The sequence below is a fragment of the Maylandia zebra genome, linkage group LG18, assembly GCF_041146795.1.
Source record: "Maylandia zebra isolate NMK-2024a linkage group LG18, Mzebra_GT3a, whole genome shotgun sequence".
In the NCBI taxonomy this organism is placed as follows: Eukaryota; Metazoa; Chordata; class Actinopteri; order Cichliformes; family Cichlidae; genus Maylandia; species Maylandia zebra.
In genome coordinates this window covers 1,552,978-1,568,231 of record NC_135184.1, presented here as the reverse complement: position 1 = coordinate 1,568,231, position 15,254 = coordinate 1,552,978, and the positions used below count along the sequence as shown (strand labels likewise).

General features: G+C 47.5%; 2 protein-coding genes across 2 annotated transcripts in view; both read right to left on the bottom strand.

Annotated features, from left to right (window-relative positions):
• The window catches only part of LOC111500338 (uncharacterized), a 15,171-nt gene extending 14,929 nt beyond the window's left edge, over window positions 1-242 (bottom strand). The window contains exon 1 of the mRNA XM_024799319.2: window positions 152-242. The gene's annotated coding sequence lies outside the window, so the exon portion shown is untranslated. The remainder of the gene's footprint in view (window positions 1-151) is intronic.
• LOC101484584 (uncharacterized) overlaps window positions 1-15,254 on the bottom strand; it is a 17,406-nt gene extending 2,152 nt beyond the window's left edge. Inside the window, exons 1-7 of the mRNA XM_076876981.1 lie at window positions 14,745-15,254; window positions 11,519-12,112; window positions 7,862-8,701; window positions 3,946-4,131; window positions 2,941-3,162; window positions 1,414-2,510; window positions 152-368 (exon numbers count right to left, since the gene is read on the bottom strand). Coding sequence (XP_076733096.1) covers window positions 152-368; window positions 1,414-2,510; window positions 2,941-3,162; window positions 3,946-4,131; window positions 7,862-8,701; window positions 11,519-12,112; window positions 14,745-14,919 — 3,331 coding nt within the window. The 5' untranslated portion in view covers window positions 14,920-15,254. The remainder of the gene's footprint in view (window positions 1-151; window positions 369-1,413; window positions 2,511-2,940; window positions 3,163-3,945; window positions 4,132-7,861; window positions 8,702-11,518; window positions 12,113-14,744) is intronic.

The window sequence follows — 15,254 nt, the reverse complement described above, 5'->3', positions numbered from 1 at the left end:
CACATTCCAAGTTTTACCACAGTTTACGTTCACTGCCGCCATCTTGGATGTGGGCTCGTGGGCTACGTTTCATAATAAAATTCCGACTCCCAGTTTGACCTCGAACGCAGCACCGCTGGCTGGATTTCCGGCACGTGCAGGTTTTACACACCTGTGAGGAGCAGCTTCCGCTGCAGCTGCCGGTGACGGTCGAGCTCCTCCTCGTACTGCACGAAGGTTTTCTCCACCTCGCTGAAGATTTCCTCCGCGGCTGCCGTCAGCCTCCGCTGGATAAAGTCCTTCAGATACTCAAGAGTACACATGACTACTGCAGTAACCCGAGTACTGAGCGGGGGAATACTACACCGTGCTCCGGCTCGGTCCGCGCCTCAGGAGAGCCGCTGCTGCAAACCTGCTTCTTCTACGCATGCGCCCAAAGGGCTTATTCGTGTTCCAGAGTTTCATAATAAAAGCCCTGTACAGACGAAAAGCAAATGTAAAATGTCTAAAATGGAGAGATTTGTGGCAGGTTGCAGGATTAAGATGAAAAACTTGCTTCATGAGTCAGAATCATCCAAAGTTTTAAAGCTAAACCAAATAAACCCGCAGAAGAAATCATTTTTGTTTTTTTAAAAGCTTTACACTTCACACTTTACTCATCAGATAAGCTTTGTTTTTATAAAGTACATCCATCCACGAAGCAAAGAAATTATTTGAAAAATGCATTATTGCACAAAGTAGCAGTAAAAACAACAAAGACACATTTTCATATTTGTTCTTTATTCTCTTCATCTGTAGGGTACCATGCTGAAAAACACCTGATATTTATACACCTGATGAAAATGCGTTTAATCTTTCTGCCGTCTGGTTTAAACCCTGTGTGGTCTGGAGCTGTCGAGTCCAATAACACAGCATCCGCCCCATGATTCAGCTGAGAACACTTGCATATCCGCTCCACGGACGAGCAGGTGGATAGAGAGAGAGAGGTCTGTAAGTGGGAGAAAACTGATGGGCTACAAATGAGCTCGTGGCACAGCCACACTAAAGTTCAGGAGCACGTGAGCCACAGCGACGAATGTAAAGGTGAAAAGGTTCGTCGGACTCTGGAAGGAAAGAGAACTTATAGAAGCTGCTTGTTGAAAACTTCAGACTCCCAGTAGCTTCCCCTCCACTTCCCCACTGCTGTGACAAAATTCCACAGAGGCTGTTGTGGAAATTGACATTACCACAGGAAGCACATACAGGTACACAGACTGAATAACCAAGATTTTCTCAAAACATATCTTTAGACTCAAAAACACACGCCCACTCCCACTGCTAGTGCCACTCGATTAATTCAGTGGCGGATGTCATGGTGCACAGCAAGAGGACGTCTCCGCTGCGTGGTGCAGTAACGCTGATACAGTCACGGCCTCTCAGCTGTGTGGTTTCTCAGGAGGATTTTAAAGAAGCTTTTCTTCCACATTCAGCAGCTCCTCCTCTGTGCCTTTTAAGTGACGACGAGTCAGCGAACCTGGTCCCACAGCTCTTACAAACATAAGGCTTCTCCCCTGTGTGAGACCTCATGTGGCGTAACAGATTACTGCCTCGATTGAAAGACTTCCCGCACGTTTCGCAGGAATAGGGCTTCTCACTCGTGTGGATTTTTGTGTGGGATAATAAATTACTGCGCCGATTGAAAGACTTGCCACACGTTGGGCAACAAAACGGTTTCTCACCTCTGTGAATTCTGCTGTGGACGTACAAATCAGTTCTTCGATTAAAACCTTTCCCACATGTTTGGCAAGAATACGGCTTTTCATCTGCGTGGATAAACATGTGCATGTTAAACGTTGACAATTTAAAAAATCTCTTCCCACAGATGTTGCACAGATAGGGCTTCTCGCCGGTGTGCACTCTCGTGTGGACCAGCAAAATGGACTTTTGAGCAAAACCTTTCCCACACGTTTTGCAGGAATAGGGCTTCTGGCACGTGTGGACCGCGGCGTGCCGGGTAAGGGTCGATGAGGTCAAGCATCTTTTCCCACAGGTGTTACAAACATAGGGCTTATCACCTGTGTGTGTTCTCATGTGCACAGTCAGAGCATCCTTCTGAGAAAAACCTTTCCCACACATCTCACAGGGATACGGCTTCTCGCCTGTGTGGATTCTCTGATGTCTTTGCATCCGGGATCTGTACTTGAAGCCTTTTCCACAAACGTCACATGTTACAGATTTGCTGGCCGTGTCAGAGCGACGCTGGCTCGGAGCGTCGTCTGCACCGAGACGTCTGCGATTTCTCATTTTTGGCTTTAAACCGAAACTCACAGTTAATCCTGAGTCAGCATTCTTGCTTCCTTTCTCACTTTCTTCCACCATGAAGGTCTCAGTCTCCTGGCTCACCTCCTGACAGAACTCCTCCTGTTCCTCTTTAATCTGTGGAGCTTCTGGTTCCTCCTGGTCCACACTGGAGCTCCTCTCCTGGTTCCAGAGCTGCTGCTCAGTGAGAACCTCCTCCTCCTCCTCCTCACAGACATGCTGCTGTGGGACGTCTAAACAAAGGTGCACAAGAAATAAGTTATTATTTCCACTTTTGCATAGAAGAAATAAAAATGACCGATTAGTGAAGCTGAGAAGGAGATGAAGGTAAACTAATATTCTGTTGGTATGTTTGCATTTAGTCCTATTAAGTCTGGTACAAACACCGGGGGATAAATTAGGCTCAGAACATTAATGGGATGACTTGTGCCCGGTGGCTCCACTGACAGAGATCACAGGTTTGAGACCAGGAGGAGACACAGGCCTGTCTGTGCTTCCCAATGATCCCAAGCCTGGATAAATGTGCGGGCAGCATCAGGAGGAACAGCTGGTAACATGTCACTGAATGAAAACGTGGACTCTTCTGCTGAGACTGAATCCTGACTCAGATCCACAGGAGTCACACTCGGCTGTGGTTCACTGAAATGGTTTCATGCTACACACCTGTCCTTTGTGTCTTCATCTGTGGGCTGCAGGTGACGTCCTCGTGTTCCTGCTGAGGACTGCTCTCGTTCCAGATGATGACGTCTACACTCTCCTCCTTCACTACATGCTGCTCTCCCTCCTGTTCCTTTTTAATCTGTGGAGGTTCTGGATCCTCTTGGCCACAGAGCTGCTGCTCGGGGAGAACCTCCTCCTCCCTGCTGACATGTTGCTGTGGGTCGTCTGCACATGTTTAAAGCACAAGGCAAGCAAAGGTCGAGTGCTTTATTGAAAACACCACATTAAAACATACGACTACTGCTGATTATTTTTATTTGGCCAAAGCTTCAGAGATCCATGAAGAAACCGTGGATCCGACTTGACTCTTTAAACGTGAACATTTAAAACGTGAACATTTAAAATAAGCTGACAAAGAAATGCTCATTTTTTCTCACTTTAAACGATTTGTTTTCTGTTCTTTTGTGAATACAGTCCAGATTTATGAGATCAGCGCATCACTGGATTCATTTTCATGTGTCTGTATTTCACACAGCATCCAGTCTCTACTGCAACTACCAGGACGGACACGTGACAGAAACACCGGAAGTACTGAATGAACATTAAAAGTAAAAAACGTTCTCATGAAATCAGAGAAAAAATGTGCGCGTGCCCTGTCCACCGTGACCTCCCCACAGGCTGATTCTGTTCACCGGGACAAACTTCTCATCATCATCAGGTGACTTCCTCAGTCTCAGCTGACTGCAGGTTTCCAAACAAACAGCACGTGTGCACGATGACTGAAACCGTGACGTCACTTTATGATCACTAATATGCAAATTATCACGACCATCGATCAACAACCACTGATCAAAAACGTGACGTCAGTAATCTGTTAACGCCGTTTGCGTTCGCTGCTGTGTAGCGTGACGCGTTTCTTCTGCTGGTTCTTTTACCTTCAGTGTTTCTGTCACGAAGCCCGTGGAAATGATTCTAGCTTTCCCACAGAGCTCCACGTCACAGACTCACCTGTCCTGTGCAGCTTGATTTGGGGTTTCCAGGTGATATCCAGCAGTCTGCGCTGACGGTCGATCTCTTCCTCGTACTGGACGATCGTTTTTTCAAACTCCAAGAATATTTGTTCAGCAGCAGCAGTTAGTCGCTCGTTGATGAACTCTCTCAGATACTGAACTGAAGGCATCGTTGCTGCCGCAGCTCACACACTCAGCTCACACAACAACAACAGTTTTCATTGATTACTTCCGCCGAATTTCTTCTTCGTCTGATGAATTTCCAGCAGCTTGCGGACTGTGAAATGTCGTGCTGCCCTCTACAGACAGGAGTCTGTTGGACAGCCGGACTCGATCACAGCCGATCTGCGATCTGCTTAGACGTTTGAGACTGAAGATTAAAATAAATAATAAGTAAAAATGAAGAAATTCAAAGAAAACTTTCACCAGTTTACAACAAAACAAACTAAGAAGCAAGAAAAATTAACAAAAAAGGGCAAGAAGCACAACAACAAACTGCAAAAACAAACAAAATAACAACAATAACAATAATAATAATACATTTTAATTTAAAAATGACCACTAATGGTACATTTCTGGTAGTTTAACAGTATAAAGGTTTTGGAGAAAATTGCAAAATAACAAGAAGGCAAATTTTAAATATTTGGAAAAATTATGAGAAAATGTTTGTACATGTACAAGAAAAATGGCGTCGAGTGGGCGTATTTAGGAAAAAACCCCAAAAAACAAAACGTTTTCCAAATTTGTTTCTAATTTTAATTTTGAGTTAATGTTGAGTTTGTTGATTTTTACACTGTTTCCATGATTATCTCAGTGTTTTTGGTTCTGTGTAAATGGACTGATTCTTATATAGAGCTTTTCTACTCTCCCGGCGTGCTCAGAGTGCTGTTACAACATGGCACATTCACCCAATCACACCCATTCTCACAAGCACTGACTCTAAACAGTGTTTTTCTAACGACGTTCGCACACATTCACACTCCGATGGATGCACCAGAGAGCAACTTGGGGTTAGTATCTTGCCCAAGGATACTTGGCATGCAGACACACACACACTTTCTCGTGCAGCCTGCATTATCTGAATGTAACCGTGCTTCTTCTTTTAGTGGTTGTGAGCTTCAGCTGCTTCAGGTCTGCCTGGTTGTTGGTTCAGGTCTTTGTCTTTGTGCTGCTGATCGTCCTCCTTCTGTCTCGGGCTGTTTTTATGTCTCGGTCGCTCTGCGTTCATGTTAGGTTTAGTCTCCTCTGATTATTTCCTGTTTGACTTTGAAGTTTGATTTTCTTTCATGCAGTGTGCTGGTTTGACTTCCTGCCCTGTGATTTTCCTGATTGTTTCCACCTGTAGTTTAATAAGCTGTGTTTGAACAGCTCAGTCTTCAGTTGGCCTCTGTGCTGCCAGTTAAGCTCCACGTGTGGTGCTCATGTTTTAGATGATCATGTCTGCAGTTATAAAATGTCTGCAATATAAACACACATTTCAATTATAAAGGGCAGTTTGTTTGAACAGGAGATTTATGTGACTGCAGCTGAAGAATAAGGAAAACCTTGTGAAGCTTTAACAGGTATTTTTACTGGACTCAGGCAGCTGAGGCCCTTTTGAGGTCAACTTTAAGCCCTTTGAATAAGCAGATGTGCTCTGGAGTGAACTTAATGTGAATTAATTTGCTTTCATGTCATGTTGTTCACAAACAAATCATTTGAGGTCATGTGATACATGCGATCTGTAACTGGACAGTAAGTAAAATGTTGCAGATTAGACTCTGAAGTCTGCACCGTGGGGATGTTTTACCTTTACTGTAACTGACTTTACTTCTGTATCTGTGCTCGTTTCTTCCCCCTGCAGTGAAATAATCAAAGACATCGAAAACTGTGGGAAGAAATGATCCTGTGATCATCTCCCTTTGTTCTGCTTCCTGCTGATTAGTAAACAAAAGCTTCTTGGAAACACACAGATGAAACTCCTCCTCATGGTTACTGCAGTGTTGCTGTTAAACTCTGATGGTTCTGGGTTTGTTGTGCTTCTCGTTGCCGTCCTGGGTCCCTCTTCCTGTTTTATTTGAGCGATTGCTTCTCCTCACATGCCTGCCCTGTCTTCCCTTCCTCTCTTTGTCTTCCCTCCTGTGTGATTGCCGCCCCGCCTTGATTGTCTGCAGCTGTGCTCGGTTCCCAGCTGCGTCTCGTTGTGTAATCGGTCCCGTGTGGTCTCGTCTTTCCCTTTGTGGAGAGATGTTTTTGCTCCGTGTGCTTGTTTGTGCATTCCTCTCTGCTCCATCTTTCTCTGGGTTTCAGTCTCCTGCTCCCTTAACAAATGTATTAACTACTCAAAGTTAGCATTTAGTTTGGATCTTGATTGTTTTATTTTAATGGATTTGTTTGAAAATCTGATCACTGTCCAGACTTTATTACAAGGCTGAAACTGTTTTGTGACTCGTGATGGTTTTAGCGCAGCATATTCTGTCTTTGACAGTGTTAGAGGAATCTGGATGAATGGTTCCCAAAAAACAAATTCCCTCCTGTTTCTTGTCCTCGATGGAAAACATTAAGGTGAAGGAAAGATGCGACTGTTCTGATGCAGCGTGCCTAATGCTGTGTCGGTGGATGTTGTTGATGTGGGTCCATTGTAATGAAACTACAACATCCTGAGGACCAGATGAGATCCTCCGAGCTCACCTGTGTGCTGTTACAGGCTTTATCAGTTTACTGCTGGCAGCTCAGCCATGCAGGGCGTGTTTCTGGGCGTGTCTTCATGCAGGCTGTATTAACACATCAAGATTATTCAGATTTACTTGATGTCAAAAACAGCCCATAAAGGGAAATCAGATGTTTCTCACATTCTGGTTAATTGCACTTCCTGTCCGCTCATCTCCTGCTGCAGAGACCCAGCACAACCTCAGGAAGGACTTCAGCCACGATGAGCCTGAATGCCGGTGAACCCTAAACCCACAGATACTTTTATACAGCTCAATCTTAACAAATTAAGATTAAATTAAATCGCACAACACAACTTTACAAGAAGCAGATTTTATTTGTATCACAATATGATGATCATACTTCAGCTGAGGGTTCATCACAGCCTGTAAGGGTCAAATGAATCAGAATAAAATGGAAAACACAGGATTAACATTTTCATGATCTGAGCCGCGTCGCTTGGTTCGATCGCTCGTTTCCCGAAACGGGACGGCATCGTCTCGTTTTCCTAAAGCAGGGGTGTCGACCTCCAGGCCTCGCGGGCCGGTGTCCTGCAGGTTTTAGATCTCACCCTGGGTCAGGGTTAGTTAGGGCTAGGTTGATTAGTTAATTACCAGCCCTCATGTTAATGAGATAATTCAGCCATTTAAATCAGCTGTGTTGGATCAAGGACACGTCTAAAACCTGCAGGACAGCGGCTCTCGAGGCCTGGAGTTCGACACCTGTGCCCTGAAGGATCCTCTGCTGAAGGACGTAGTGAAGGAAGCACTGTATGACCTTTCCTTAGTATCCGGAGAATTCAGCCACCTCCGCTGATGCTGCAGAAACTTCAATGGCACTTAATGCGCAACAGGTCTGTATCACCACGCCATTTCTGGGGCCGTCCTTGCACTGGGAGCACTTTCATACTTCAGATATTCTGACCACACCTTCACGCAGACTCTGACCTTTTGCTTACAGCTCAGATATCCTCATGCGGCTGCAGACGAAAGCAAACATAATCCGGACAGAGGAAGATAAAGCTTGTACCTACGGTCAGCAACGCCTCGTAATTCTAAAACGATTCAAAGTTGACACAGTCACAGAACACCCAGGAAGACAAAATGTGTCCAAACAGCCCACATGTAGCAGAGGTAGAGAGCTATGACGTGACACACGTGATGTGTTTTACTTGTACAAAGATGAAACCGTTTTCCCTTTCAGTCCTGAACACTTCGGGACTTCTCACTTGTGCCTCTTTTTGTGAAAATTCATCGTCGAGGCGTCCCGAAATCTTTTCCCGCATATGTCGCAGGGAACGGGCTTCTCGGCGGCGTGAGTCCTCGTGTGGCGCAACAAGTCGTTACTTTGGCAGAAACTTTTGCCGCAAATTTTACAGGAATGAGGTCTCTCGCCGGTGTGGATCCTCATGTGGGACGCCAAATTATCCTTCCGACCGAACCGCCTCCCGCAGAAGCCGCAGATAAACGGCCTCTCGCCCGTGTGGGTCCTCATGTGCAGGATCACGCTGTCCTTCCGAGTGAAACCTTTCCCGCACACGTTACACGAGAACGGCTTCTCGCCCGTGTGAGCCCTCATGTGGATCTCCAGATTAAAGCGTTTACGAAAGTGTTTCCCGCATATTTTGCAGGGATACGGCTTCTCGTCCGGGTCGCTTATGTCTTGTTGCATCATCAGAGGTTCATTCCTAAAGCCTTGCATGTAAACAGGGCTGCTAAATATCAGGCCGTTGTCCACGTTGTTGTACATCGCTTGCACAGCCGATCCCGAGTCCACGTGGTTGCCTCTGTCCTGACGTCGGCTCTCGGCCACGGGAGAGCTGTGAGAGGGGAGCTGCTCCCGCTCCGGTTCTGGGTCGCTGTCGTCACTTTCCCCGTACGTAACGGTCACCATGATGGTGTCGCCGTCCTCGTCCAGAACGAGCAGCTCTCCCTCCTGACTGATGCTGAGCTCCTCCTCCTCCTCTTTGATCCGTCGAGCTGCTGGTTCCTCCTGGTTCAGGCTGGAGTCCCTCTCCTGGTTCACGAGAACCTCCTCATCCTCGGAGAGGTGTCGCGGTCGGAGGTCTGGAGGGACAGAATGACACGAATGTGATGACAGAAAAACACCGGAGAAATATTTCACTTATAATTATTAGAGCTCTGCGGGGTAACGTATGTGCAAATGATCAAATAAGATAATAGCTCAGGACTCAGAGAGCAGCTTCTGTCTCCATAATTCGGTGGAGAAACGAGCTTTAGGGCGACGCCGCCGTCTGCACTCAGCTTTGTGTTTGCACAACAAGACTGACATCACGTCTCTGCCAGCTTGTTCAGCCTGATGACCAGAAGCTGCTTCAGAAATCCGCCTTCAGCTTCCACCAGGAAACAAAGTGACTGTAAAACCAGTGACGTGTAACATCCAGGCATCCGCGAGGAGGCTTTTCAAAGTTTATTTAGCCAGCTGACGTCTAAAGATCTGTTAGGATTAACTTTGCTATGACTGCAGACATAACAAGCACACAAGCTGGGAGTGGAGCTGGGAGATCAGCCTGGGGAAAATCTTCCACTGCGGCTGCTGGAGCAGGACTACCAGCCGACTTTGAGGCCACTCAGGCGGGGGAAGCGGTTCTCAGCCCACACTCCTGACGTCAGCTGGAGAGGAAGGAATGCTTGGATGATCTCCTGAATCCCACTTTCTAGTTTTTCTTCCACTCCTCAGGAGCAGCTGCAGGGACTCTGAAATGAACCTGTTTGCATGATCGCCGACAGAAATCAAACCTCAAAGACAGCGTCTGCTCCAAACTGGCTGCTCGTGGGTTAAAAAACACCAGTGACCGCAGGGATTGGATCTGCATGTTTATTCTGTGGAAGAGTGGCACACACAGTAACAGAACACTGGCAGAGCATGTGGGACTCAGCGCCCTTACACAATCCTCCACAAAAGTACAGAGAAGACGACAACGCAACACGACAACCGTGAGAGCAGCAGAAGAGAGAACAGACACACAGCCCGGCTCGCTCTGATTTCACAACCACGCGTCAGTAACGAGCCCGCGCTCTGTTTTTACGCAGTTTAAAATACAGATGTGAACATTAAAGTTTCAGATGAGCCAAAGGAGAGAGAGCGACAGCTAATCTGACGCTACGAACAGAACCAGCTCGTCTGTGCGACGATCTTAACGAGCTGCTTATTAAAAAAGATCCTAAATATCCTCAGTTTGTTTGGTAAAAACGTATCGGCGCGTGTCTGATGAGGCGCCGATGAAAGTCTGGAGATCTGCAGCACTGAGGCTACGTCCACAGCTCTTTCTCTGCGTTTGGCCTTTCATCCACCCTCCAAACGCCGTTTGGAGCACTGAAGACTGAGACTTAAACTCCTCCCAGGGTGGAGATTTTCAAAAACTCAGTTTTTGTGTTTACGTGTGGACGAGAGATTCAGTCTTGCAGCGCCTTTTGTTTACATGATGGATTTCTACAGTGGTGCAGACAAACTGTTGGTGTTAGTCGTGCTGCCTGCAGTATTTACACGCTTACACACTTTCTTGTTTTTTGCTGTTTCCAGTGTGATGTTGAGGAATAATGTCTGTCCACACGTACGACTCGTTTCTTTGTTTACTCTTTCCCTCCCGGCCTGCAAGACTTCTGATTGGCCAACATTTCTGCATGGTTAGGATTTGGCATGTTCTCGACAGCGTTTGACTTCATTTTTTCCGTTTACATGTGGACGGAGATCTCAAACATGCACGTGTGGATTTTATACTTTTTTGTTTTTGTTATTGAAAATGGAAAATCTCCATTTAGAAAAATACTTGTGTACGTGTGGATGTAGCCTGAGAATCGCCGCTTTTAAAAGGTTATTCTTTCTAATACCTGTACTGATGTTCAGTCTTGCCTCTGACACCCTCCGTACAACAATAACGGGCAGCCAATCAAAAAAAAGTCAGCTTAAAGGGAGGCAGGACGATCTCGGACGCTGCATCACAGCTCGCTGTCAGGTGAAGATCGCTTTGAGCAGAGAATCATGCAAAGCCACTGTAACAGCGTCACACAGGGAACGCACTCGGCCGTCGGTGCACCGTCGCTGAATGTTTAAGATTTCAGAGGCGGCGACCCGGGTCAGCGTCGGACACTTTACCAAATACTAGAACAAAAGCGATACTGTGAAAGCTACAAATGCAGTGCTGTTCGGGCCAGAGCCAGCTTTTATGACTCCGCCCTGCACGGTGCCGGAGCTCGTCCGAACGCTCTGCTTATTGCCCGGGAGGGGGCGTTTTCACCCCGGCCCCCTGCTGAGATTTCAGGACGACTTCTCGTCTGTGTGAGTCCTCGTGTGGCGCAACAAGTGACTGCTCTGAGTAAAGTTCTTCTCACAAATTTTACAAGAGTAGCGCTTCTCGCCCGTGTGCGTCCTCATGTGGATCAGCAGCGTCCCGCTCTGACAGAAACGCTTCCCGCACGCTTTGCAGGAGTACAGCTTCTCGCCCGTGTGCGTCCTCATGTGGACGGTCAGGCTGCCCCTCTGAGTGAAGCTCTTCCCGCAGGTTTTGCAGGAATGCGGCCTCTCGCCCGTGTGGATCCTCGTGTGGCTCTTCAGGTTTGACGTGCAGATGAATCTCTTCCCGCACGTTTTACACCCGTACGGCTTCTCGCCCGTGTGGATTCTCATGTGGACCAACAGACTGTCGCTACACCTGAACTTTTTCGCACATATTTTGCAGGAGTACGGCTTCTCGCCCGTGTGAGTCCTTTCGTGATATTTCAGTAAGTATATCTGATAGAACTTCTTCCCGCAGGTGCTGCACGCGAACGGCTTCTCGCCCGTGTGGATCCTGACGTGTCTTTTTATTTGGGACTTATCCTTAAAAACTTTCTCACAAACGTAACATTTCAAAGGCTTTTTACCTGCGTCCGTATTACCCTGACTCTCTGACATGGGAGCGCGCTCTGCACTGTCACTTCTGCTTTTAGCGAGTCTCTTCGTTGGCTTTGGCTCTGCGTCTGCGCCCGATCCCGAGGCTGCGTTCGTGCTCCCTTCCTGATCTCGGCTCTCGGCTGCAGGCGGGCTGTGAGACAGGAGCTGCTCGCTGATTGGCTCTGTTTCACTGTCACTTTCCCCGTAAGTAAGAGTCACCATTAAGGTATCGTCCTCCTCCTTCACTATAAGGTGCTCTGCCTGGTAGGCAGTGCAGAGCTCCTCCTGCTCCTCTTTAATCTGCAGAGGCGCTGCTTCCACCCGGCTGGTGTGGAGTTCTTCCAGTTCCTCTTTAACCTGCAGAGGTTCCTGCTCCAGCCTGGAGTTCCCCTCCTGCTCAGGAAGAACCCGTTCCTTATTACAGTCATGTTGCTGAGGAGGATCCAGCTTCAGGCTGGAGGTCTCCTGTTCAGAAGGAGCCTCGTCCTTATTACGATCATGTTGTGACTCCTGCTCCAGGCTGGAGAGCTTCTCCTGCTCTGTAGGAAGTTTCTCCCTGTTGGAGTCATGGTGCTGTGGGAGGCCTGGAGGGACAGAGAGAGAAAAGGAAGGTCACCGGTGCGATGACAGAGAAACATCTGCTCATACACACAACTGGAATTTAACGATAATCAACAGATAATCGGCTTCATGTGTGTCATTTGCAAAGCTCAGAGTACAAAATACTTTTAGCTGCACGTCCCCGTTTTTGACCCACAAACTTTACCTCCTGTCAGGTGTGTTTTATCCTTTTAAACTTTATTGATAATAATTCTGTTTGAGATCAGTCTTTTCTGAGAGAGTCCCAGGAGCACAACGACCACACAGCAGCAGAGTGTGTGCACATCGATGGCTGAATGTAGTTCATGACTGGAAAGAGTCAGACAGCATTAACGTTTCATGCACCAACTTCAGCTCTGAATGCAAGTCTGTGATCAAGTCAAAATCCCAGGCATTAGTAACTGCAGGCTGCTGTATGCAGCACATGTAGTTTTCTGCATTTAAACGAGTCCTTGAACGCATCACCAGCAGACCGTAGAGGAGTGCAGATCTGAGCCGGAAAGGCTCAAAGACATTTCAAATTACTGGGTCAGCAAAAAGGCAGCGATTACAGTTCTGATAAGGAGTAATTATAGGATTCATGTACCAATAAAGATGGACGTGTGTCTCTGTGAGATCCAACCGTGACTGAGCTGAGGGCGAAACCATCAGCAGGGTTCAAATTTCAGGGATCTCAGGCTTTTCAACCACAGACTGCTTGTTTGGTTGACGTGGCTCAGCGTCTGCTGTCAGTAAAAGGAAAGTAAATACTGGAACAGAAAAACCAGGTATGAGTGTGGTCTGCATGTCACGGATGTTCTTCCTCAGCTGAATCACACGTGTCAGTCGGATGTACTGACTGACTGGTGTTTTTAAAGAAACTGGTACCGCTTTGATTCTTCATTTAGCTTTACTTCCTCTTATCTGGGCTCACAGAGCTGCTCAATAATAAAAACAGGAAGGTGACCACGAGCAGAGCTGCTGCTGCTAACAGTGTCAAGCCCGTTTCCTCATTCGGCTTCTCATTAATCTCCAGACACTGATTCTCCGGCCTCTCCATTCAACGCTTTCATTCACGACACATTAACAACGACGTGTTTGTCACAGGTCGCAGAGTAATGCCTTCAAATGTGATTCTTTCCTCTCTTGCTGCTATTTATAGGCACTGCTCTGTCTTCAAGCAGGAAGTGGAAAATAAACAAACTCCCTGGTGTCTCTTTTTGTCTCCTTCCTCTTTCCTGAGCTGCAGCTGCACTCTCCTCTCTGAGCCACCAAACAATCAGCAATCAGCGCTACAGCGGGTGGCTCGCACTATTAATCATGCACGACATCAAATGACATCAAACCCCCGTCGCAGCTGCAGGAACCAACAACACGAGCGACTCTTCAAACAGAGGGATTCTTGGACTAACGCTTTGATCATGTGTTTGTTTGCATTTTCATGGACATCTGTACAAAACCATCCGTTCCATCTGTTACAGATGCGCCTCCTACGTGCTTAGTGTTTCCTTCCATTACTGACAGCACGTTGGTCACATGAGACCTCCCACAGTCCCCTGTGACAATCCCACAGGTGAGGCTCTATTGAGAAAGACATAGGAGTGTTTCATAGATGTATATTTGAAAAATGAGAGCAAAGACCGTCACAGATTTTGGATACGTTATGAACAGAAACGTGGTCTTTCTAAAACAGCTGGTTTTGGTACACGGTGTCATAACTGGGGAATATCACACAGGCTGGATGAAAGTGTTTCCATATTCAGGCTTTAATAAAGAAGACATGCGGCCGACTGTTTAAAAGAATATTTTGCGCCTTGTGTATAAAAGTTACTTTTTTTTGCTTCTCTCTTATTGCTTTGCACAGCAGGAAGCTCCACAGGTCTGATTTACAGACTTTACACTGATTCTTGGTGCAACCCTGAAGGGATTCGGGTGTCATGCCTGGGAGGACGTGTACATGTCTGTGCCATCCGGGTCATTGTGAAGCACATTTTCACACACGACTCATGTAACGTCCCTCAGGACTGTCTCACAGGGGACAACCCCCACTAAGGGTTACATGCCTCCACCGTTTGCTGTAGAACAAAAACTGGAGGGGTTCATTCATAGAAGCAGCTATGTACCCTGAACCCTGTGAAGGACCGAGCTCAGGGCCGTTATAGATGCTGGAATCTTACACAGCCTCCCTCCAACCCTTCAAGGATGTTTGAGAGCACCAATGGCAGCAGGGCCCTGACACTTTGCAGACAGTCAGAGGTCGAACTTTCACCGGGAATTGTTTTCAGGTGAGAGGTATTTAATGACGTGACCCTCTGCCCACTCTGGCCCCAGCACTCCTGCTTCATCAATCACCCCGCGCGTAAAAGCAGAGCTGAACGCGGATCGCCACCTCGCTGTCCGCTGACAGCGGCTCTAGCCCGGCCCAGCTCTGCGTGCTGCTGGGCCCACGGACTGTGTGCCGATCACAGCCATGTTAGTTCGGCCTCACTCGTTTCTTCCCGCAACAATCCAAACCCCGCAGGAAATACACGGCCTACTGTCCCGCAGCTCGTGTTCAGCTCCTGGCTGAGTAAATGTGCCGTGGAGCTCCGGTTAGGATCCTCCGTGAAGTGTTTTTCTCGCTGAGCGTGGACTCACCTATTCTGTGCAGCTTTATCTGAGGCTTCCAGGTGATCTCCAGCAGTCTGCGCTGACGGTCGATCACTTCCTCGTACTGGACGATCGTTTTTTCAAACTCCAGGAATATTTCTTCGGCGGCAGCAGTTAGTCGGCCGTTAATAAACCGTCTCAGGTCCCGATGTAAGGTCATCATTACTGCACCTGCGGAAACACGGGCCTGAAACAGGGTAAGAAAGAAAACCCCACCGCCTTCCACTCCAGCCCTCAGAGGAGTTAAGCTAACAATAAACCTTGAGTGGGTTTTCTTCTTCTCCTGGCAGACTAAACTCAGCGCAGGCGCACCGCTGCCCCCTGCAGGTCATTTGTAGACATACACTGCGTGTGTCACCCCGCATCACAGACGCATTTGGGCGACTTGTTGCACTTCTGGCTCAGTTACGTTTGGCCTGAGTGAAAACTGCATTAGGCCAGTTTCTCCTGTCACCCAGTCTTAGTCTAGTTTCCACTGAACCGGCCCACTGAGAACCT